General features: G+C 48.1%; 1 protein-coding gene across 3 annotated transcripts in view; it reads left to right on the forward strand.

The window, feature by feature from the left end:
• The window catches only part of nbeaa (neurobeachin a), a 1,435,335-nt gene that overhangs the window by 640,378 nt on the left and 770,214 nt on the right, over positions 1 to 24,743 (forward strand). For all 3 annotated transcript variants that reach the window (XM_072477018.1, XM_072477016.1, XM_072477017.1), the window contains one exon: positions 20,710 to 21,148. In XM_072477018.1, coding sequence (XP_072333119.1) covers positions 20,710 to 21,148 — 439 coding nt within the window. The remainder of the gene's footprint in view (positions 1 to 20,709; positions 21,149 to 24,743) is intronic.

Consider the following 24,743-nt stretch of genomic DNA (forward strand, 5'->3'; position numbering starts at 1 on the left):
TTTGGCCAATGCAGCAGCAACCCCCCCCCCCCCCCCCAGCTAGGTCCCCCACAAGCTGCGTTGCTCCCCCCATAGCACTCCCGTAAGTCAGCTGACTCCTGCTGACCCCGGCCACTCCCGCCACTCCATCGATCCCCCAGTGTTGTGGTCCCCCCCGCCCTGTCCATCAGCAGGCGCTCCTCTCCAACACCGCCCTTTCCCCCCGGCCCTGCCCCCTTCCCATCAGACCGGCCCCGCCCTCTCTGGCCCATCTCCATTTTGCGGCCTAATCCCAGCTCCCCCACCTCGGGCCTCCCATCTCCCCTTCCCCCAACGGGGCCCCGTCTTTCCAACCACCGACGCCCACACTCTCACAATACCCCCACTTCGAACCATTTCACCCTACCCCACCCAGCACCCAAGGAAACAATACAGAACAGAATAGAACATCCCCCCAAAGCACAGTAGCCCCCCGCGACCTCCCCTCACAACCGACCCTCAGTCCGTGTCCAACCTTTCGGCCTGAATAAAGGTCCTCGCATCCTCCGACATCTCAAAGTAATGGTGCCGGTCCATAAACGTGACCCACAGTCGCGCCGGCTGCAGCATCCCGAATTTCACCCCCTTCCGATGCAGAACCGCCTTAGCCCGATTGTACCCTGCCCTCTTCTTGGCCACCTCCACGCTCCAGTCCTGGTATATACCGACCTCTGCATTCTCCCACCTGCTGCTCCGATCCTTTTTTGCCCATCTTAGGACTCCCTGTGCACCAAGCGGTGGAACCGCACCAATACCGCCCGCGGTGGCTCGTTAGACTTGGGCCTCGCCAGGACTCGGTGGGCCCCATCCAGCTCTAGGGGCCTCGGGAAGGCACCCCCGCCCATCAACGTGTTCAGCATCGTGACCACATATGCTCCAGTATCCAACCTCTCCACTCCCTCCGGGAGACCCAGAATCCGCAGATTCTTCCTCCTCGACCAATTCTCCATGTTCTCGAACTTCTCCTGCCATTTCTTATGCAGCTCCTCGTGCGCCTCCACCTTCACCGCCAGGCCCAATATCTCGTCCTCATTCTACGAGGCCTTCTGCCGCACCTCCTGGATCGCCGCCCCTTGGGCCTTCTGGGTCTCGACCGGCTTGTCGATCGAAGCCTTCATCGGCTCCAGCAGCTCTGCTTTCAATTCCGTGAAGCAGCGCTTGAGAAACTCCTGCTGCTCTTGCGCCCACGCTGCCTGGTCTCCACCCGCCGCCATCTTGGCTTTCCTCCCTCGCCCTTTTCGCTGCACCAGAATTACGTTTTTCACCACTCCACTCCTGGTCCAATCCATACAGTGCCGGGGAAATCATACTGTCACCTTCCCACACCGGGAACCGTCGAACAAATGCCACTGGGGCCCCTCAAAAGATCCCAAAAGTCAGTTTCTTGCGGGAGCTGCCGAACGTGCGACTTAGCTCAGCATAGCCGCAACCGGAAGTGAGGATCGGTGCAGACTTGATGGTTTGAATGGCCTACTTCTGCAGCATAGGGATTCTATCATTCTAACATACAGGAACAGTGGGCGCGATTCTCCACTCCCACGCAGGTTGGGAGAATCGCCTGGGCCGCCAAAATTTCCGGGGACGCCGGTCCGACGCCCTCCCGCGATTCTCCCAAGCGGCGGGAACGGCCCGGTCGAGTTTCGCAGGCCAGAGAATCGCCGGAGTCACCCAAAATGGCGATTCTCCGGCACCCCCGCTATTCTGAAGCCCGGATGGGCCGAGCGGCCAGGCCAAAACGGCGGGTTCCCCCCGGCGCCATCCACACCTGGTCGCTGCATTCGTGGGCGGTGCGTGAACGCTGGGGGGGCGGCCTGCGGGGGGGCGAGGGGGGATCCTGCACCGGGCTTCACCTGGAATGTGGGGTGGCCCGCGATCGGTGCCCACCGATCGTCGGGCCGTCCTCTCTGAAGGAGGACCTCCTTCCTTCCTTCCCTACAAGATCCGTCCCCCATCATTGCGCGGATGATGTCCGATATGCGGCGCCGGCCGCGTCATCTATGCGGCGCCGCTTTTACGCGGGCGACAAGGCCTGGCGCGTGTAGATGACGCGGCCCCGATCCTGGCCCATTGTCAGGGCCTGAATCGGTCGGGACCGGGGCCGTTCCGCGCCGTCGTGAACCTCTCCGGCATTCACGACGGCGCGGCCACTTCGGCGTGGGAGTGGAGAATCCCGCCCAGTGTTTGCGAAAGCTGTGATTAAGGTGTCACAAAACAATGAGGTAATCATTCATTCCAACCACTTACTTGATTTCAGATAAAGGGCTAATGGAACCTTGTTGATATTTATGATGGTTCCTAGGAATGTTGATAATTGATGAGGGATTGTATTTAGTCCTAGCTAAATAACTCGTGGAATTTAGTGGGATACTGCTGATGCAATTAATGGGAGGATTAAGGTCCGACTATAGTTTTGCAGTCTCTTTTAGGATTTTAAGTTGAACTGCAGTTTGCCACAGGATTTGAGTTTGACAAGACAGAAGTATACTGGATCAGCTCTTGAAAGGGTCTCTCGCTAATAGTATTTACACAGATAAGCAAGTAGCTTGTTAACTTTATTTATAAGTAAGAAGTCTTACAACACCAGGATAATGTCCAACAGGTTTATTTGGAACCACAAGCTTTCAGAGCTTAGCTCCTTCATCAGGTGATAAAACTTTTGGACTTTTTCAAAATTAATTTAGAGTGCCCAATTCATTTTTTCCAATTAAGGGGCAAGTTGGCGTGGCTAATCCACCTAGCCTGCACATCTTTTGGTTGTGGGATGAAACCCACACAAACACGGGGAGAATGTGCAACCTCCACGTGGACAGTGACCCAGAGCCGGGATCGAACCTGTGACCTCGGCGCCGTACGCAGCAGTGCTAATCACTGTTCCACCGTGCTGCGAAACCTGTTGGACTTTAACCTGGTGCTGTAAAACCTCTTACTGTGCCCACCCCATTCCAATGCCGGCATCGCCACATCTTATTTATAAGTGGCATGTTAACTTTATTAGACTGCGACTTCCGGTTGCAGCGATGACCAGCTAAGCCGCACGTTTCGGCACCTCCCGTTTCAACGGACTTTTGGGCTCTTATCGGGAGCCCGAATGGAAATTTTTGCAGCCAAACCCAGTGTTAGGTGACAAAGGAAGGAGTCCCCCCGGGTGTGGATGGAAAGGAGCGACAGTAGTGGCCAGATTGCGGAGGATCCTTTGGAGCAGCGGCAGAGAAGAGAAGGGAGAAGCAAGATGGCAGCCGAGGGAGCCCAGATGGTATGGGGCCCGGAACAGCAGGAGTTCCTCCGACGATGTGTGGAGGAGCTCAAGAAAGAGGTGCTGGCGCCGATGTTACTGGCAATCGAGGGACTAAAGGAAACACAAAAGGTCCAGGCGATGGAGCTCTGTGGAGTGAAGGCAAAGGCAGCCGAGAACGAAGACGAGATACAGGGCCTGGTGGTAAAAACGGAGACGCACGAGGCACTACACAAGAGGTGCATAGAAAGGCTGGAAGCCCTGGAGAACAGCTCGAGGAGGAAGAACCTACGGATTTTAGGTCTCCCCGAAGGAACAGAGGGAGCTGATGCTGGGGCGTATGTGAGTACGATGCTCCATACTCTAATGGGAGCGGAGGCCCCAACGGGCCCCCTGGAAGTGGAGGGAGCGTACTGGGTCCTCGTGAGAAGACGAAAGGCAGGGGAAACACCAAGAGCAATAGTGGTGAAGTTCCATCGCTACAGGGATAGGGAGATGGTCCTGAGCTGGGCTAAGAAGACACGGAGTAGCAAGTGGGAGAACCCGGTGATACGCGTGTATCAAGACTGGAGTGCGGAGGTGGCGTGAAGGAGGGCGAGTTTCAACTGGGCCAAGGCGGTGCTCCATAGGAAGAAAGTCAAATTTGGGATGCTGCAGCCGGCGAGATTGTGGGTCACACATCAGGGCAAACACCACTACTTCGAGACGGCGGAGGAGGCATGGACATTTATTCAGGAAGAGAAATTGGACTAGACTTGAGAAATTGACGCCCGGAGAGGGGTAGCGAGGTGGTGGTACAGAAATGTAAAGTGGGGAGAGGGGAGGGCTAATGTATAATAATGTTGGACTGGGAATTTTTCTCCCACCGATGTGGGGGACATGAAGAAATGTGGGCGCCGGTGGAAAAGGGGACAGGGAAGGGGAATGAGGGAACTGCGCCATTAGGGGCGGGGCCGAGAGGAAGGCGCGGGTATTTTCCCACGCTATGGAAACTATGGCGGGAAAAAGGGCGCAGGAAGGAAGGGAGCCTCTCACGCAGGGAGGTCAAAGGATGAACGGGGGAAGCCGAGATCAGCCAGAGTTAGCTGACTTCCGGAAGCAATATGGGGGGAGTAATCAAGCTAGAGGGGGAATCTGGGGGGGCGGGGGTTAACTGGGTTGCTGCTGCTGAGAGTAAGGGGGAGCTGATACGAGACGAGGTGGTCGGGACGGGAGGGCGCCGTCTGGGGGACAGACGGGTGCGTGAGACCTGGGTGAGGAGATGGTTTAAAAAAGGGGATGGTTAGTCGATGAGGGGGGGGTAAATGGCCCCCCAACCCGGCTGATCATGTGGAATGTGAGAGGTTTAAATGGGCCGATTAAGAGGGCAAGGGTGTTTGCGCACTTAAAGAGACTGAAGGCGGACGTAGTTATGCTCCAGGACGCACCTGAAGTTTGCGGATCAGGTTAGACTAAGGAAAGGATGGGTGGGACAGGTATTCCACTCCGGGTTGGACGCGAAAAACAGAGGGGTGGCAATACTGGTGGGGAAACGTGTATCGTTCGAAGCTAAGACCATAGTGGTGGATAGTGGGGGCAGGTATGTGATGGTGAGTGGCAGATTGCAGGGTGAGGCGGTTTTGCTGGTGAACGTGTATGCCCCGAACTGGGATGATGCGGGATTCATGAAGCGAATGCTGGGATGTATCCGGACCTGGAGGTGGGAAACTTGTTAATGGGGGGGGGGACTTTAACACAGTGCTTGACCCAGGGCTGGACCGGTCCAGATCCAGGACTGGGAGAAGGCCGGCAGCGGCCAAGGTGCTTAAGGAGTTCATGGAGCAAATGGCGGGAGTCGATCTGTGGAGATTTGCCAGAGCGATGGGTAAAGAGTTTTCCTTTTTCTCCCACGTCCACAAGGTATATTCCCGGATAGACTTTTTTGTTTTGGGAAGGGCACTGATCCCGAAAGTGGCAGGAACGGAGTACTCGGCCATAGCCGTTTCAGATCACGCCCCGCATTGGGTGGAGCTGGAACTAGGAGAGGAAAGGGACCAGCGCCCACTCTGGCGATTAGACATGGGACTACTGGCGGACGAGGGGGTATGCGGAAGGGTGAGGGGATGTATCGAAAGATACCTGGAGGTCAATGACGATGGGGAGGTCCAGGTGGGAGTAGTATGGGAAGCGCTGAAGGCGGTGGTTAGAGGAGAGCTGATTTCCATCAGAGCCCACAAGGGGAAACAAGAGGGTAAAGAAAGAGAGAGATTAGTAGGTGAAATTTTGAGGGTGGATAGGAAGTATGTGGAGGCCCCAGACGAAGGGCTATACAGGGAAAGACGAAGATTACAGACGGAGTTTGACCTGCTGACCACGGGAAAGGCAGAGACACAGTGGAGGAAGGCACAGGGGATACAATATGAAATAGGGGAAAAGGCGAGCCGGCTGCTGGCCCATCAACTTCGGAAGAGGGGGGCGGCGAGAGAGATTGGAGGAGTTAGGGACAAAATGGGAAAGATGGAGCAGAGAGCAGGGAAAGTGAACGAGGTGTTCAAGACATTCTATGAGAGGCTGTACAAGTCCCAACCCCCGGAGGGGAAAGAGGGAATGATACACTTTTTGGACCAGCTAGAGTTCCCGAGGGTGGAGGGGCAGGAGGTGGCAGGTCTGGGGGGGCAGATTGAGGTGGATGAGGTGATCAAAAGAATTGGGAACATGCAAGCAGGGAAGGCCCCGGGACCAGATGGGTTCCCGGTTGAATTTTATAGGAAGTATATGGACCTGTTGGCCCTGCTTTTGGCGAGAACCTTTAATGAGGCTAAGGAAAGGGGGACATTACCCCCGACAATGTCGGAGGCGATGATATCGCTAATCCTGAAATGAGACAAAGACCCGCTGCAGTGCGGGTCATACAGGCCCATCTCCCTCCTAAACGTAGACGCCAAACTGCTGGCCAAAGTGATGGCGACAAGGATAGAGGATTGTGTCCCGGGGTGGTACACGACGACCAGACAGGGTTTGTTAAGGGGAGACAATTGAATGCCAATGTACGAAGGTTGCTGGGGGTGATGATGATGCCCCCACCGGAGGGGGAGGCAGAGATAGTGGTGGCGATGGATGCAGAGAAGGCATTCAATAGGGTGGAGTGGGACTATTTGTGGGAGGTGCTGAAGAGATTTGGGTTCGGGGAGGGGTTCATTAGATGGGTTAGACTCTTGTACGCGGCCCCGGTGGCAAGCGTCGTTACAAACAGGCAAAGATCGGGATACTTTCGATTACATAGGGGTACAAGACAAGGGTGTCCCCGCTACTGTTTGCGTTGGCAATTGAACCATTGGCCATAGCGCTGAGGGACTCTAAGAAGTGGAGGGGGGTGCTTAGAGGGGGAGAGGAACATCGAGTGTCGCTATATGCAGACGATTTGCTGCTATATGTGGCGGACCCGGTAGGGGGGATGCCAGACGTAATGCAGATACTCAGGGAGTTTGGAGAGTTCTCGGGATACAAATTAAATATGGGAAAGAGCGAGCTTTTTGTGATGCACCCCAGGGAACAGGGCAGGGGGATAGATGCTCTGCCGCTGAGGAGAGTGGCAAGGAATTTTCGATACCTGGGGATTCAGGTGGCCAAGAACTGGGGAACCCTACATAAACTTAACCTGACGCGATTGGTAGAGCAGACGGAGGAGGACTTTAAGAGGTGGGATATGGTGCCCCTGTCATTGGCGGGCAGAGTACAGGCGGTCAAAATGGTGGTCCTCCCGAGGTTTCTTTTCGTGTTTCAGTGCCTCCCCATCCTGATTACAAAGGCCTTCTTCAAAAAAATAGACAGGAGCATTATGAGCTTTGTGTGGGCAGGAAAGACCCCGAGGGTAAAGAGGGGGTTCCTGCAGCGCAGTAGGGACAGAGGGGGATTGGCACTGCCGAGTCTGAGAGTGACTACTATTGGGCCGCCAATGTGTCGATGGTCTGTAAGTGGATGAAGGAAGAAGAAGGTGCGGCGTGGAAAAGGTTGGAGATGGCGTCCTGTAAGGGAACGAGCCTAAAAGCGCTGGCGACGGCGCCGCTACCGTTCTCCCCGAAAAGGTACACCACAAACCCAGTGGTGGTGGCGACCTTGAAGATCTGGGGGCAGTGGAGACGACATAGGGGAGTGACGAGTGCCTCGGTGTGGTCCCCGATAAGGAATAACCTCAGTTTCGTCCCGGGGAGGATAGATGGGGGATTTCAATGTTGGCAGCGAGCAGGAATTAGGAAGCTGAAGGACTTGTTTGTGGACGGGATGTTTGCGAGTTTGGGAGCATTGGAAGAAAAATATAAGTTGCCACCAGGGAATGCTTTCCGATATATGCAAGTGAGGGCATTTACGAGGCAACAGGTGAGGGAATTTCCGCGGCTCCCGACGCAAGGGGTCCAGGATAGAGTGATTTCAGGGGCATGGGTTGGAGAAGGTAAAGTGTCCGAAATATACAGGGAGATGAGAGACGAGGGGGAGGCGATGGTAGAGGAGCTGAAGGGAAAATGGGAAGAGGAGCTGGGGGAAGAGATTGAGGAGGGGCTGTGGGCAGATGCCCTAAGTAGGGTAAATTCCTCGTCCTCGTGTGCCAGGCTTAGCCTGATTCAATTTAAGGTTCTACACAGAGCGCATATGACGGGAGCAAGACTGAGCAGGTTTTTTGGGGTGGACGACAGGTGTGGGAGGTGCTCGGGAAGCTCGGCGAACCACACTCACATGTTCTGGTCGTGTCCGGCACTGCATGAGTTCTGGGAGGGTGTGGCAAGAGTGATCTCAAAGGTGGTGGGGGTCCGGGTCAAACCAAGCTGGGGGTTGGCTATATTTGGGGTTGCAGAAGAGCCGGGAGTGCAGGAGGCGAAAGAGGCCGACGTCTTGGCCTTTGCATCCCTAGTAGCCCGGCGAAGGATTCTACTTACGTGGAAAGAAGCGAAGCCCCTGGGCGTGGAGGCCTGGATAAACGACATGGCAGGGTTCATAAGACTGGAACGAATAAAATATGCGTTAAGAGGATCGGCTCCAGGGGTTCACCAGGCGGTGGCAACCGTTCCTTGACTATCTCGCGGAACGATAATGGAAAAACAGAAAAGACAGCAGCAGCAACCCGGGGGGGGGGGGGGGGAGGATTATTCCGTGTTCTTGTTTTTTCTTAGTTGTTGATATTTGCTTTTTGTTTATTTCTTTTTCCATCTGTTGTTAGTTTAATATATTATTTAAATAACGTTTAATGTATATTCCTTTATTAAGTTGTAAGAACGGAAAATCTTTGTTTGAAAAACTTCAATAAAATGTATTTTTTTTAAAAAAACTTTATTAGACTGCTTAATTGAAATTAGTGGTGGGTGTAGATAGTTCAAGTTTTTCCTTTTATTTCAGAACTGTTATAACTGTTAATTGCAAAGCTATTTCTTTGTTGTTAATGTTGTTAATTCTGTGTTTCATTTAAAGTTTGTTTTAACATAAAAGATGTTGGTGCGAGTCCCGGGGTGAAGTATCCTTTCCTCCCAGTTTTACTAGTTTGTGATGCAGAGCGAGGCCAGCAGCTCAGGTTCAATTCCCGTACCGGCTCAGGTTATTCATGAAGACCCATCTTCTCAACCTTGCCCCTCACCTGAGCGGTGGTGATTTTCAGGTTAAATCACTGTCGGCTCAGGTTAAATCACTGTCGGGCTGCTCTTCCTCTAATAGGGAAAGCAGCCTTTGGCCATCTGGGACTATGGCAACTTTACTTTACAAAGAGAGTTCTCATCGTTTGAACCAACCTCTCAGCCTGCCTAATTGTGGCAGGATAAGGAATAGATCAGATATGTTTATCTCTGTTCCCTTTGGCTAATCTGTGAATTCCTGTGAAATGAACTGTGGCCCATTGTTGCTAACAAGTTGTTCAGGGTACCCGATTCCTGCAAAAATCTCAATCAATGTTTCTATTGTTCTCTCTGAAGACATATAGTCTTTATAATGGCGATTTAAGGACATTTGAGTGCTTATCGACCACAGTGAGGAGCATACGTCCTTTGAATGGTCCGGCATAATCGGTATGAACTATTTTTGCCATGGCCCTTCTGGCCATTTCCATGGGTGTAGTGACAGTAGTGGTGGCAAGTTTCGAACTTTGGCACACGATGAACATATGCCTGCCTTCTTCTCAGTTTCGCTATCGAGTCCTGGTCACTAAAAATAGCTTCTGCCGATCTCCTTCACTCTTACTATCCCACAGTTTAGGACACAGATTCTCAACAATGGCAGAATGATGACCCTCATTCTCCAGAGGAGGCAACCACCTTGTATGGGTAGTTTGCCTCTTAGGGTAACATATGGCTTCAGCTCCAGGTTGACTCTTGTGGTCTTGCCTCAAAGTATCATGTCCACAGCTTCTGACAGAAGTTGATCATTTCTGGCACGCTCATTAACTTGTCTTGTCGTTGCAGGAGTGTTATCGGCTTCTTCGAAATAGAAATAGAAAATATGTAGCACTCAAACTGTGTGTTGACGACTCATTAGGTAAAGGTAATCTGGAGAGTACTTCAGCGTTCCTCTGGAGATACGATTTACATATTTTATTCTGCAGGTATGAGCTGACAACAGTAATACCCATCTGTGTATCTGGCTCGCTGCACAAGATAGAATACCAGTGTGCAGCCCCAGTTTCGTTGTCAATGGTCAATGATATTTCAGTAAAGTAAATTTCCATCCATATGGGTATTGGTAAAAACGTTTGAATACGATGATGATGCCTCGAGCTATCTTCTCTATCTGTGCATAGTTCATTTCTGCTTTGCTCAAGGATCTTGATGCAAACTCTATTGACTTCTCTTCACCATTGGGCATTTCGTGAGAAACTCTGATTTGGAGGCCACGTCCAGAGGATTTGTGGCGTTTTACGTGGGAAATCTCGGCGCCTCCCCAGCACCGATCCTCCGACTGGTGGGGGGCTAGCAGCCGCGCCACGTAAAACGCCCGGCCTTCACGTCAAAAATAGCTGGAGAATTGCCGGGACCGTGGACGCGCATGCGCATGGCGAAGACCTGCAGCGGTCATGTCGTACAACATGGTGCCGGCTATGCGCGAACCCGACCTACCAGACAATGGCCCCCTGGCCACCCCTGCAGTCCGCAACTGCCACGCCGGGTTCCCGACAGCTGAAACCACACGTCAACTGCGTGTTTGGGAACTCGACCATCGGGTGAGGGCCATCAGGTGACATCCTGAGGCCGTCCCAACAGCGTGTGGCGTGTGCCACGATGATGCCGTTATGGAGGGGTGGGGCATGCGCACCCTGCGTAAAACAGGTGGCAATGGCGATTCAGTCGTAAAAATGGATTCTCCGCCCGATCACTGATTACAAAATTGTGGAAAGAGGACAACCCGGGATGGGCCTTCAGCTGGAGGACCAGCGGGAGAATGGACATGTCAGTCAGTATGGCAATAACAACTCACGTATGACATGTCCCCCGGGTGTGGCTTGATGGTTCCTCACTTCTGCGACGTCCGCCAACCTCCGCGTGGGTGACCACCTTGTCCTGGGTCAACCCCGTTGCCTCCAGGGCCCACACTTCAAAGGAGTGCTGCTTGCGGACCCGACCCGCGAAATAGTCCGCCCCTTCGGCTGGCTCGCGTGCCCCGGACCACAGCCAGCCCCTGATAAAGCCCCCCCATGCCCACGGATCGGTCCTCTCCCGACTGTGGTGTTGCTGGACTGAGTCCGCAGCCGCCACGCCGAGTTCCCGACGGATGAGACCACACTTGTCCCGAGCGGTCAGGAACTCGGCCGGTTGGGGGAGGAGCAACGGGGGGCAGGCCTCAGGCAATAGCGCTTTGGAGGGGACCGATTTGGTCGCGAATGTGATTTCGGCGTCAGCGACCGGAGAAGCCCTTATGTCCATAACTCCTCCGCCAGTCTGGGCCGTCTCCCGACGGTTGTAGGAGAGATTTTCCTGAGGAGACATGGAGGGCATCATTAGCCACACACATCATTCACAGTGCGGGTGGGGGTGTGAAGGAACGATTGAGGGGAGCGTGAAGGGAGTGTTGAAGGGAGGGGGGTGAAGGGAGGGTTGATCCGCATGGATAGTGGAAGGGGGGGGGGGGGGGGCTGCTCACGTGGAGGCGGGAAGATCTCCGGGAGGGGGCAGGGGAGTGTTGTTTGTGTCTACTCACTCATGCTGTCTGGTGTAGGTCGTGGCCCTTTTTCCGGCACGGGAGGCCAGTCTTCCTGGTCACACTCTTGGAGCTTACAGCCGCCACCGCCTCATCCAGGCAGCAGTGACTACCTTGTGGCTCAACCTCTGGGAGCCTTGGGAGACCAGGACATCTCTCCAGGCCTCCACTGTGTTTAGGAGCCTCCCAGGTCTGCATCGCCAAATCTTGGGATCGGTCAACTCAGCGCCATTGTTGTGAGTTGACTGGAGTTGGCGAGTGTTGCTTAAGTGCTGCTCGACCTGGTTCGTGGGGGGGCTGGCGAGCACGGAGCCTGCGAATTGGCAGGTGAGCCTGCATTTGCGGCATTACCCTCTGGTCTCAGCCAACCCATCAGCTGTATGTGCGCTCCAGCACATCCTGTCCCATCTTTTTGGCTTTGATTAGTGCGTGTATAGGGAGTGTATGTTTATACACAGCTGCAGCTTGTCAGCCTGCGGGTATCGATTCAGGACCCGTCGAATCCCGCATCGTTTATCATGGGAACTGATGGTGTTCCACGCGGTACCGTTGCTATCCCCTCCCCGTAGCGGAATCGGTGCAGGTGCGGCGACGATTCTTCTGTCGCAAAAGTCCATGGATTCTCCATTGCCGTCAACACTTAGTCGCAGAAACGGAGAATCCAGTCCCCCATCTTTAAGCCAATAGAATAGGAAAGATTTTCAGTGTAGGTGCATTTTAAAGATGGAGAACACTTTGAGGCCACTCACCTGCTAGCACCCCATTTATGATGGCTTATGATTTCCCTTCGATAGTGTGATTGATGCTCTATTACTAAGATTCTTTAGGGGGTGGCAGGCATATACTACGAGATCAGGCAGTAAGGGTTGCATTCTCCGCTGTTGGGATTCTCCATTGGGCCAGCAGCCCGGGGATGTCTCGATGGCGTGAGGCTGCCCACAATGGGAAATCCCATTGGCAGGCTGGTGAGACGGAGAATCGCACCAGATTTCAGTTGTTATGGGCCAGCAACATCTTAGCAACCATTAATTCAAACACAACACCCCCAAAGACTACAACACTAAGTGAATCTTTAAGCTTTCCTTTTTAACATCCAGAAGACTTAACAAACCTTTAAACAGAAACACATCAGGTTAAAGTCACTACTGTTATGAGTTTACATCACCAGGATCGATTTACAGTCTTTAAATTACAGAGAGAAACTCATACACCTTCTGGCTGTGACTGCAGCCATCCAGACCTGAAAACGAAACTAAAACACACCCTGCAGCCTGCTCAAAAACAAAATTAAAAAGCTGATAGGACAGCCCAGCTCCACCCACACTCTGACATCACTGCAGTAAGATGAGTAGCCAAACATTTCTTAAAGCGACATTCTCATGACACAGTCAAACTTATCATTTGTGCTCCTTTTCAACTAGACCATCTGCTGAAAACGTGGCGAACTTGCACTACCAGGCACTCTGCCCAGTTGGTCCTAAAATGGTAATCAGGATTCTCTAAATGCCACAAGTCTCCAACAGGCATATTAAAATATCTGGAGCAGAATTCTCTGTCAGAGTGCCAGTAGTGCAAGTTCGCCACATTTTCAGCAGGTGGTCCAATTGAAAAGGAGCACAAATGGGGCAGCACAGTGGCGCAGTGGGTTCGCCCTGCTGCCTTACGCCGCCGAGGTCCCAGGTTCGAGTCTGGGTCACTGTCCGTGTGGACTTTGCACATTCTCCCTGTGTTTGCGTGGGTTTCGCCCCCACAACCCAAAGATGTGCAGGCTAGGTGGATTGGCAACACTAAATTGCCCCTTAATTGGAAAAATGAACTGGGTACTCTAAAAAAAAAAGAAGAAAAGGAGCACAAATGATAAGTTTGACTTAGCATTTGTAGGCCAGAAAAAACAGGAATGCTTCACACACACGGTCTGGTTGTACCAACATTCACCCCCACATCACTAGGGAGTGTGTCCCCTTCCCTGGGGCACACCTGGGGCTGGATTCTCTGCCCCGCCGCACCAAATTCTGCCCCGACCCACCGGCGGGATTCTGCGTTACGCCGGCCGGTCAATGGGGTTTCCCATTATGGGGCGGCCCCCGGGCGCCCGGCAAAACGGAGAATCCTGCCGGCGGAGAATCCCGTCCTGATATTGCGGTGCCCCACTGCCAAGCGGCTTTGTTGTGACATTATCTTCTGCCCTCAGCTCTTATGTTAATGAGGCTTGGTCCTCAAAATGGACCGTACCTCCTATCAGGACTGTTGGGTAGCTGGCTGAGAGCTTAGCCATCTGGACACGTAAACTCTGCTTGTGCGGAGAATTTTCCCAGGGATCAGTTACTATTTTATTGTAAGCTTCTCAAAGATAAATGTTTGAAAAAGTGAAATAGCATTTTCTTAATATGGTGATTTAAAAAAAATATTTTATGTCAATTGGATGATTTGAGTGAAATATTTATTCAAAAATTATTTCTCTTAATGTCATTTAATAATTACATTGCTATTTTGTATGACTTGGCAAAATGTTCATAATTTTGTAGTCTTATCTTTTGTGTTGCATTTTTGTATAGTTTTGATTTTCATTTTGATCCTTCTATGTTTGGAATGCTACACAAATTATATTTGGAATGTCTTCATTTATTTTGGATATGTATTGTAAAATGTGTGAGATTAATGTTTGGAAGTTTTTATACAATCAAATGAAATTTCCAAATGCCAGTGAGCTGTTTCACCTTCTCAAGCAAAACTGTGCCGAGTCAAACTGTGGTCATTTGAAGTTCCCTGTTGTTGTGCATCAATGCTTGCTGAATTCACGTGCTTTAGAAAAGGGAGTACCTGCATTTAACAAACTTAATTGGCAGTAAATTATTGTAAATCACTTCATAAATCATGAAGAAACAAGACTTTGAGAAGGGTGTAACAAATAAGGCCGCTGCTCAGCATTTGATGTCACTGACAGAACTGACGTCCATATTTTTGTATAATTTAGGGGTGATCTCATTAGTTGCTTTGATAGAACGTATTAAAAAAGCATCTGGCAGCTAGCTGACTCAGCTGAGGCCAGAGGTCACTGGATCTGATAATGTGCTGGCTGTCTGTACAAGGTGATCTGACTTAGTGCTACAGAAACAGATGAGAATTGTTCAAAAGTTACAAGTTTCATAACCATGAGAATCGAAGATAGTAAAGCTTAAGTTTCTGTCCTTATTACTGTTCATTTTCAGGTTGGTGGAATGAAATAAACATAAATTCTTGAACCGTTGTTCAAATATAATTTTGTCATTTAATTTTTACATCATTAGGTAGTTGTATAATATTAAGCTCATCGTTTTGTTACAAGCTATCTAAGAAAGACATGGGGCTGAATTCTCCACCGTCGGGATGCTCCGTTTTGCCGGCAGCCCAGGGATTTCCCGATGGCATGGGGCTGCCCCACAATGGGAACCCCCATTGACCAGCCGGCGAAACGGAGAATCCTGATGGCGTGCTGAACCAGAAATCTGGCTCGGCAGGACGGAGAAGCCCCAGGGCTTGGATATTCTGGCCCCCTCCTGGCGGGACCTGCCGGGGGAATTTCGGCAGCCAGTTAAAAATCCATTGACTTTTGGCAGGTCCGGATGATCCTGATAATGGATGGGGTTGGAAAATCTCACCCATGGTGCTTTTATAATATAGCTATCCTGTAGTTGAAGGAAGTTGGATATATCATTGTAGAATTTGAAGTGCACACAGTTCCCAATGGATGCTTCTGTATTTGTACGATAAACATTGAGTGGAATACTTGACGATAGTCATGAAGCTCAACATGCCTCAATTTGTACTTGCTCTGAAAGCATGATCATTTTTTATGAAGTGAATATTAGGGTTTGTGAGGAGAGTGGAATGTTTCTGATTAAGTATACACTTTTGGTATTCTGTTTCTTTTCATGTCTAACATCTGTCAGGCGGTCAAATAGCCAGGGCTTAAAAAGGTAAATAGTTCTGCATTTCCAGTGCAGAACCAACATAAAATTGTTACACACACAAAAAGAGCTCTTTTCCCTGTGGTTAATCACTGAACTAATTAGATAGTGTTGGTTTGTTTCCAATGGATGAGCTGGGCATTTTTTCTAACTTTATTTAGCACAGCAGTGGAGTTGCACATTGTGGCAAATCCAAGTGGTTGAGACCCTTCCCTCCAGAGAGTCCTCACCAGTGGAGTCAAATTGGGCCTTGAATCTGGATTTAAAACCTATCTGGATTTAAGCTATTGCAAAATAAAATGCTAAAGTGGAAATGTTCTCAGCAATGCTAAAGTTCGAGTGTAAACGCAATCAAAGAAGCCATAATTTTAGAATGCTGTTAACTAAATTGAAGTTTAGACTGCTGTTGCTAATTGCCATCCAGGGACCCATATTTCATGTGAATTTGTGTGTATGTGATGAGAACATCATTATAATGCCCCTAATGGTAAAATAACCTGCCAACAGAAGATGTCTGGGTTCACACATGACAAGTGATACATTGTTCAAGTTGATGTATCGAAGGGTGCCTCAATCATATACTATAAGGAATCAACACTTCCTGGAGGAAAATTGCAAAGGAAAACTGTTTTGTCCCATTTAAGTAGAAAAGGAAGGAAAGGAAGATTATTTAATTAATTAAAAACTCAAATAGCAGTATCTGAGACTCAAGCTTTATACTACCATCTTACAGCGTTCTTCATGTTTCTGTGTGTCATTATGCATTCGGAATAAAACTATAAAATAAAATCAGAATTCCAAAGCTTTTCTTTTGGCTCCGTCATATTTCAAAATAGCCTAATATATTTAGAAAGTGTCAGAGCACTTCACATTGAAATCTAAACAAGTGCTTCAAGTAGCATAACACAATGTACTACAATAATTAACAGTACCTCATGATACAGTGCAAATGTCTTTTGAGACTTTTAATTTTGTAATGGTAAAATTTTAATATTTGTTATGAAATTATAGATTTGTCCAATACCCAACTTCAGTTTCTTAAAATGGTATACTTTTCCACTGAACTGTTTGTTTTGCTTCAAAATACCAGATTCTTCTGAGTAATTATATTAAATACACAGGACGTATTACAGTATATATGTTGCAGATCAACATTCTAGACCTGACTCTTGAATATTTGTACGTTTCGAGTCATTAGCCAGTGACAGCAATAAATCTCCCACTTATATTGTTTCACCTAACTCCTAATTTGAATGATAGTCAACATGGGCATTAACTGGCTCAGTGGATAAGTGTTCAGAAGTGTACTAAGCCATACAGACCAGGATTGATCGAATTGTGGTCCAATCTTTAAATTAGCATTTGGCTATGAGATGAGGATAGAATCCAAATACGCTGTGGTGCCCTCATAGATGAATAGCCTGCTGCCAGTCAAAAATCAAATGCCTAAACGAATTGTGCCCGAGCAGTAACTACTTCTTTCAGAAAAGAGTTTAAATTGAGCAAGGCCAGAAAAAAAATAGGCATGTCAAAATTTAAATCTAATTTTTAAAATGTGTAGTATTTAAAAATACATTAAAATTTGGTGTACTTTTTAAAAAAAACTTATTTAATCTTTATAATGATGTTTTAAGACGCAATGTTGTATTGAAAGATAAGGGAATAAAATTGATATTGTACAGATTCTATTTTCAGAGAAAAATATGATAAATATTACCCAATAGAATACCTGTTTTTGAAAGCTAGAATGCATTAAAATTGTTATCACTGGAGTGAGAAAGTTAGACAACATTCTTCTAATGCTTTTGTGTTCAACTCAAGATTGGCAGGCTTTGTGCAGTGAATTAAAAATAAAATGGATTTGTCTCTGCCCCTTCATAAAATCCTATAGAAAAGTAGACCGTGACAAATATAAAATAAATCATACTGGTAAAATGTTAAGTAATTATGTGATCTTAAAATTTGGAGTTAGGAAGTTGCAAGAGCTGTTTTGTAAAATTAAATTTATAATTAGCTACCTTGTAAAAAGAGAGAATTGTGACATTCAGCTTATGTCTTGTTCCTCTCTAAATGATTCTGCACGTTTGGTGAAATTGAAAGCAATCTTCAGCAGATCTATTGTGAAGCGCTCTTTAGAGCTTAGTCTAAAATCCTGCAGAAATGGGAATTTGTGTGTGAGAAATTCTGTTATTTTACTCCATATTGTTGAGGTTTTTTTGTTATGCCACGGGACACAATTCTACTTTAAAAGCAACATATAAATGCAAATTGTAGGTACGTTATAGAGTCAATGTCATCACCCTTTTGAAGATTTCAAGAGAATGTATACTGACTCTCATTTAAGACTTTAAAATAATTCTGGATGTCATTGATCTTTCAATATCTTGAGATTAAAAGCTGCTAAAATACAACAGTCAACAATTTTATTCATTAAAAATTATATTTTAGCTGCCAGATTCTTAAGAGTGTAAAGGTTGTATTCATAAGCCTATCTTTCAGAAACACATATTTTTAAATATTGCCTGAAGATTTACCAAATGGATATTTTTTTGATGCCTGTAGAATAGGCATTGAGTATTCTAAACCAAATTCCAAAATTAATTTTGCAGTGAATCAAATTCACTCTTTTTATATTTAACACTACTTACAGTTTCTGCCTGAATATATTTTTCCATTGGCATGCTTTTGATTTTTCAGTTTCTTTTTAATGGGAGATGATAAATAGATGGTTAAAGAAGTGCTTCACAGCACAGACTATTTTGCAGTTTAAAAACGCTTCTTAAAACAAAATAACACTGCAACTTTTAAATAATAGCCTTGTTCTTTAAGCTTTTTAATATTTTGTTAAATATTGTTTGGGGTGGGGATGTATGGTCCAAACTAATTTGCTGCTGATTTTATACTATATATAATAGAAACTGTGAAGATAGGAAAACTACTTCAACATATTGATAAACATAGATTTGTTTAGTATGATATATTAAATGTTTAATGTAAATTCATCATGAAACGTTCAATGCAAATGTGTCGCGACTAGCATGGAAATGTGACAAACGTGTCCACATATAAAATTAACCATACATCACATGAATTATCTAGCCATTTTCTGTTATAACATTTGTGCATCCACATTCTCGATACAAAGTTGGTTTTATTTTAGAAGTAGCTACCCTGGACTTGTTTTAATAAAGCCTGCAAATGCAAACAATGTTGCATAAATATGAAAATACATACATGATTTTTAAAAATATACAATCCAATTTCATTTCACATTAATGTGTGAAATGCAGCATTGATTTGCTAATACTATGCTGTTTTAAAAATAATACAAATAAATTTTAATAGTATCTAACAATGTCATTTTAGAAAACACTTTGGTGCATTATTTCCAATTGATATATGTAATAGTGGTAAACTTGCATTAATTGCAACAGTATGTTAAAGAACCACCAGCAAAGTATCACTTGCTTAGCTCAAATATTTGCACTTGTAAATTATAATGCAGTAATCAAAAAAAATTTGCAGTATCCAATTAAAGATTATGCTATTTATTCATTATCTATGTACAGTTTAACCCCAGCAGGAATGTAAGCAAATGCATTAAATTCATTATATTTGGTACTCAAGGATTACAGATATGTATACCTGATATTGAAATTATATAGAACTAAGATAGGAACATTATTTTAATGTTTAAATGTTTCTATTGTTTATTTGCCTGCATGTAACACTAAAGGAAAAGCCTGTTTACATATTCTATCCAACAATTTCAAGTTGAAAACCATATCTGCAAAATGCATTTGTAAATAAATTGACATTGTATTTTGCATGGGTTGTTGACGATTCACTTAGGGGTATAAAAGATGATGGGCTGGATTCTCCCAAAATGGGACGATGTCCCCACGCCGGCATAAAAACGCTGGCGTTTTACTCTGGAAATTCCTGGGGAAAAGTGAAGCTGATTCAGTGACCTGCAGGGGGCTAGCAAGGACCCAGAGTAATTCATGCAGCTTCAGCTGTGGATACCGGCCCCCGCATTTCCGGTTTTGACTCCGCACATGTGCATGGCGGTGGCCTCCAGCAGCCCCACCAAGCGCCATGGTGGACTCGGACTGCGGAGGCATACCGAGAAAAGAGACCTCCCTGATCGGCCGCACCCCCGAAGATCTGACCGCGCGGATCTGTCCCCCGGCTGCCTATAAGGACCCCCCCCAGATGTCCGATCCCCCGACTCCACCAGGGCGGCCGCGAACTGAGACCGCAGCCACCACACCAGCATCCCAACTGGCAATAGGTGGTTAGAGCCATGCCGTCGGGAACTCGGTCATTCCGGAGCGGAGGATCGCTGGACTGGCCTCTGGCAATGGGCCCCCAGCCGCATGGAGTACTCTACGATCACGCCGATTCTCGGATCCCGGAGAGTCACCGGACCAGCGCTGAACCCGATTTTGGCGTGAAATTGGATTCTCCGCCCCTGCGCTGAACGCGATTTCGGCGTGGGGCTGCGGAGAATCCAGCACGTTGTCTTTGGGTAAATCTAAAGGGCGGGATTCTCCCACCCCCCGCCGGGTGGGAGAATCGCCGGGGGTCGGCGTGAATCCTGCCCCCGCCGTCCTCCCAATTCTCCCGCCCCCCCAAAAACCGGCCCGGCATGAGAGAGCCCGCCCACTTCGGAGAATGGCGGGGTCTGGCGCGACTCAATTGGCGCCGGGGCCGCCCGAATTCTCCAGCACGCGATGGGCTGAAGTCCCGCCTGTCTGTAGCCGGTCCCGCTGGCGTAAATTAGAGTAGGTCCCTTACCGGCGGGACCTGGTGGCGCGGGCGGGCTCCGGGGTTCCTGGGGGGTCGCGGGGGGAACTGGCCCTGGGAGGTGCCCACCGATCCGCGAGCGGGCCTGTGCCGTGGGGCACTCTATTGTTCCGCACTGGAGGCTGTGGTCTTCCGCCATTCCCGGTGAGGAAACGAATCCCTCTGAGCATGTTCGGGGATGACACCAGCACGAACTGGCGCTCCCGCGCATGGGCCGGCCGGCGGAGGCCCTTCAGCGCCGGTTGGCGTGGCGCCATGCCCCTATCCCGCCGGCCGGCGGGGCGTCAACCACTCCGGGGTGGGCCTAGCCCCTGAAGGTGCGGAGGATTCCGCACCCTTGGGGCGGCCCGACGCTGGAGTGGTTCGCGCCAATCTGTCCCGCCGGGACGCCCCGCCCCGCCGGGTAGGGGAGAATCCCGCCCATAATTTCCTTGAATACAGTGATTAGCAACAAAAAGAGATCTTGTTGAATGTTAACTTAGAGTTTTGACTTCAGTTTTGAGTCTCCAGAGTTTGATAATTAATTATATATTTTGTTTATTTTTTTTTTTGCAGAGAATCCTGTCACTTTTCCTGAAGCCAACAAAGAAAAAGACATTTTAACACCAATTGAAGATATACAAGTTGAAAGCTCTATTCCACACACTGATTCAGGCATTGGAGAGGAGCAAATAACTGGTCTCATGAATGGCTCTGATTTGGAAACGGGCACTATGCCAGATGTAATGAGTGAACTTCTATCTTCTTTCTCTTCCGAAGTAAAGAAATCCCAAGAAAGTTTAGCTGAGAGCCCAATTGAAGTGCTGAAGCCAGCTTCATCTGTAACGAATGTCAGTCAAGGAAAAGGCATGAATGTGAAGGAGATTCTGAAAAGCCTTGTTGCAGCGCCTATGGAGCGTGCAGAATCTGGGGCTGAGCCTGTATCGTACCCTGATCCTACTGTAAAAAGAGAAGCACAAGCTATTCTTCCAATGCAGTTTCATTCCTTTGACAGGTGAAGAGCCTCGATGTTGTTTTAATTTATTCACCCACCAGAGTATTTATGAATGTGAGTGATGAGGTGATATTGGTGAGAGGGGGAGAGGTCTCCAGGGGTTTCAGAGGCAGATTGAACAGCAGCATCACATAGCCCAAGCCTGTCGTCTTCACAGCTCAAACCCATAATGGGAGGTGGCAGCCTGAAATGAGTTGCCACTGCAAAGTGTATTATTTTTGAAATGCTTTCACACAAATCACTGAGCTCCGCATACAACTTTGTTTCATGGTTTAATGTCATCACGAGGCACAAATTGGTGTGTCTAATTGTTTGCCACCTGCCAGTGAAACGAACTGCCAGGAAGACAGAAGGATCTGTTTGTCTATCAGGCATTCAGGCGATTGAGAGTGACAACATCAAAAATTTTGCTTCAAAGTCTGAAGCTTTGATCGGCCTTTAAGAGACCCTGCTATCTTGTGCTTCTGGTCAACTGAATTTTTCAATTAGTTTAAATATATTAGGTTTCCGCTGTCTCATCTGTCTTTAGGAAGATGTAATTATATTATGAACAGTCTAAACAGATTTCTAGTCAAAAAAGGTCCAAATTCCCATGATGGCACTTTTAATAATTAAAAAAAATCTTTGGAAAGCGCACTTTATTGTAATTTTGTGCACGTATTAGGCATGCTTTAATAAGGTTACACATGTGCAATCTGCTCTTCTTTATTTGCTAGACAATTTTCCAGGTAATTTTTAGTTGAAAATAAATAAATGCAGTTCGTTGAAAATTATGAACAAAAATGTAAAGTTGTACTAATTGCTAATCTATATGATGGTTCAATTATTAATGCAATGAAATAGAGACCAACAATTTAAAGAAGCATTTCAATAATACAATTCTAGACTCCAAAATAGGTACTGTAATCAACTGAAAGGAAATCTCTTGCATAGTTCACAGTCTCAGTTGGATGCAGCAATTGCTACAATTGGGGGCAGCACGGTAGCGTAGTGGTTAGCACTATGGATTCACAGGGCCAGGGTTCCGGGTTCGATTCCCGGCTTGGGTCACTGTCTGTGCGGAGTCTGCACGTTCTCCCCGTGTCTGCGTGGAATTTCCTCCGTGTGCTCCAATTTCCTCCCTCAAGCCCCGAAAGACGTGCTATCAGGTAATTTGGACATTCTGAATTCTCCCTCTGTGTACCCGAACAGGCGCTGGAATGTGGCGAATAGGGCTTTTCACAGTAACTGCAGTGTTAATGGAAGCCTACAATAAAGATTAATAAAAATTACATATTTTGAATAAATTGAACCAGAGACATCTAACTTTCCCTCTTACATTTTAAGTTTAGCATCTTTCAGGAAATAATTCCATGTATTGTGCTGCTGAAATTATATTCTTTGAGCATTTCATTCCAGCCACTTTCTAGTTTGTGTCAGGACCACAAGATTTCGAAAGTAATTGATTCCTGAAAAGTTCATGCTTTGGGAATATAAAAAGCCCAAAACAATTGATATATTTTCTGAATGTAAAATCTTTTTTTCCCCTGATATTAGTTCCCTTTACTATCATGCCCAATGCAGTGAAAATGGCAAAGTTATCCCCAGGCCTTTTCCAACATCTGAGTGTAGTGTTGGATTCAAGTTTGCTTACAGTACAAATATGCATGAGAATGTAAGCTGTGAGGAGGACACAAAATTGTGTGCAAAGGAATATGAATAGATTAATTAGGTGAATGAGTTGAGAAATATAAGGTTATTCACAATTATAGGAAGAATAGAAACAATGAATATTTTTTAAATGATTGGAAACTATTAAGTGTTGGTGTCCTTGTACACTTTTAACGTGTAGGTACAGCAAACAATTAGGAAAGTAAATGGTATGTTGGCATTTATTGCAAGGGAGTTTAAAAAATATGTATATATTGACTGAAGTTTTTTACCAACACAATTTTTCTCCCTTACAAACAATAACCCCCCCCCCCCCCCCCCCCGGTAACAAAATAACAAGAAATCGCACTGAGCAAGATATTTACATGGCAAAATTGTATATTTACATAGCTTTATACACTGGCTCTCTCCCGCACGTGCCAGTTTCCCCAACCCTTCATGTTATCTCTTGCTCATCCACCCCCCCAAGCAATCCCCCATTTCCCCCCCCCCCCCCTCCCAAGACGTCCCCCCCACCTGGGTTGCTGCTGCTGCTGACCGACCTTCCTCTAACGCTCCGCGAGATAGTCTAGGAACGGTTGCCACCGCCTGTAAAATCCCCTGCGCAGACCCTCTCAAGGCAAACTTAATCCTCTCCAGCTTTATGAACCCAGCCATGTCGTTTATCCAGGCCTCCACGCTAGGGGGCTTCGCCTCCTTCCACATTAGCAAGATCCTTCGCCGGGCTACTAGGGATGCAAAGGCCAGGATGCCGGCCTCTTTCGCCTCCTGTACTCCCGGCTCGTCCACTACACCAAATATTGCTAGCCCCCAGCTTGGCTTGACCCGGACTTTCACCACCTGAGATATTGCTCCCGCCACTCCTCTCCAGAACCCCTCCAGTGCCGGGCATGACCAAAACATATGGACATGGTTCGTCGGGCTCCCTGAGCACCTTCCACAGCTGTCCTCTACCCCAAAGAACCTGCTCAACCTCGCCCCCGTCAAGTGGGCTCTGTGGACCACCTTAAATTGTATCAGGCTGAGCCTGGCACACGAGGAGGAGGAATTAACCCTACCTAGGGCATCAGCCCACAGACCTTCCTCGATCTCCTCCCCCAGCTCCTCCTCCCATTTACCCTTCAACTCTTCTACCAGCGCTTCCCCCTCTTCTTTCATCTCCTGGTGTATTGCCGACACCTTGCCCTCCCCGACCCACACACCCGAGATCACCCTATCTTGAATTTCTTGTACTGGGAGCAACGGGAATTCCCTCACCTGTCGCCTCACAAACGCCCTCACCTGCATATATCTAAAAGCATTTCCCGGGGGTATCTCAAACTTCTCCTCCAGTGCCCCTAGGCTCGCAAACGTCCCGTCAATGAACAGGTCCCCCATTCTTCTAATCCCCGCCCGATGCCAGCTCTGGAACCCCCCGTCCATCCTCCCCGGGACAAACCGGTGGTTTCCCCTGATCGGGGACCACACCGAGGCTCCCATTGCACCCCTGTGCCGTCTCCACTGACCCCAGATCCTTAGCGTTTCCGCCACCACCGGGCTCGTGGTGTACCTTGTCGGCGAGAGCGGCAGCGGTGCCGTCACCAACACCCCCAGGCTCGTTCCTTTACAGGACGCCATCTCCATCCTCTTTCATGCCGCCCCTCTCCCTCCAAGACCCACTTGCGGATCATCCAACATTTGCTGCCCAGTAATACCTCCCTAGGTTTGGCAGCGCCAACCCTTCTCGGTCCCTACTTCGTTCCAGGAACCCTCTCCTTACCCTTGGGGTCCTATTCACCCACACAAACCCCATTATACTCCTGCCTACTCTCTTGAAAAAGGCCTTGGTGATCACAATGGGAAGGCACTGAAACACAAACAGAAACCTCGGGAGGACCACCATTTTGACCGACTGCACTCTACCCGCCAGCCAGAGCGGTAACATGTCCCATCTTTTGAAGTCCTC

The sequence above is a fragment of the Scyliorhinus torazame genome, chromosome 15, assembly GCF_047496885.1.
Source record: "Scyliorhinus torazame isolate Kashiwa2021f chromosome 15, sScyTor2.1, whole genome shotgun sequence".
Lineage (NCBI taxonomy): Eukaryota > Metazoa > Chordata > Chondrichthyes > Carcharhiniformes > Scyliorhinidae > Scyliorhinus > Scyliorhinus torazame.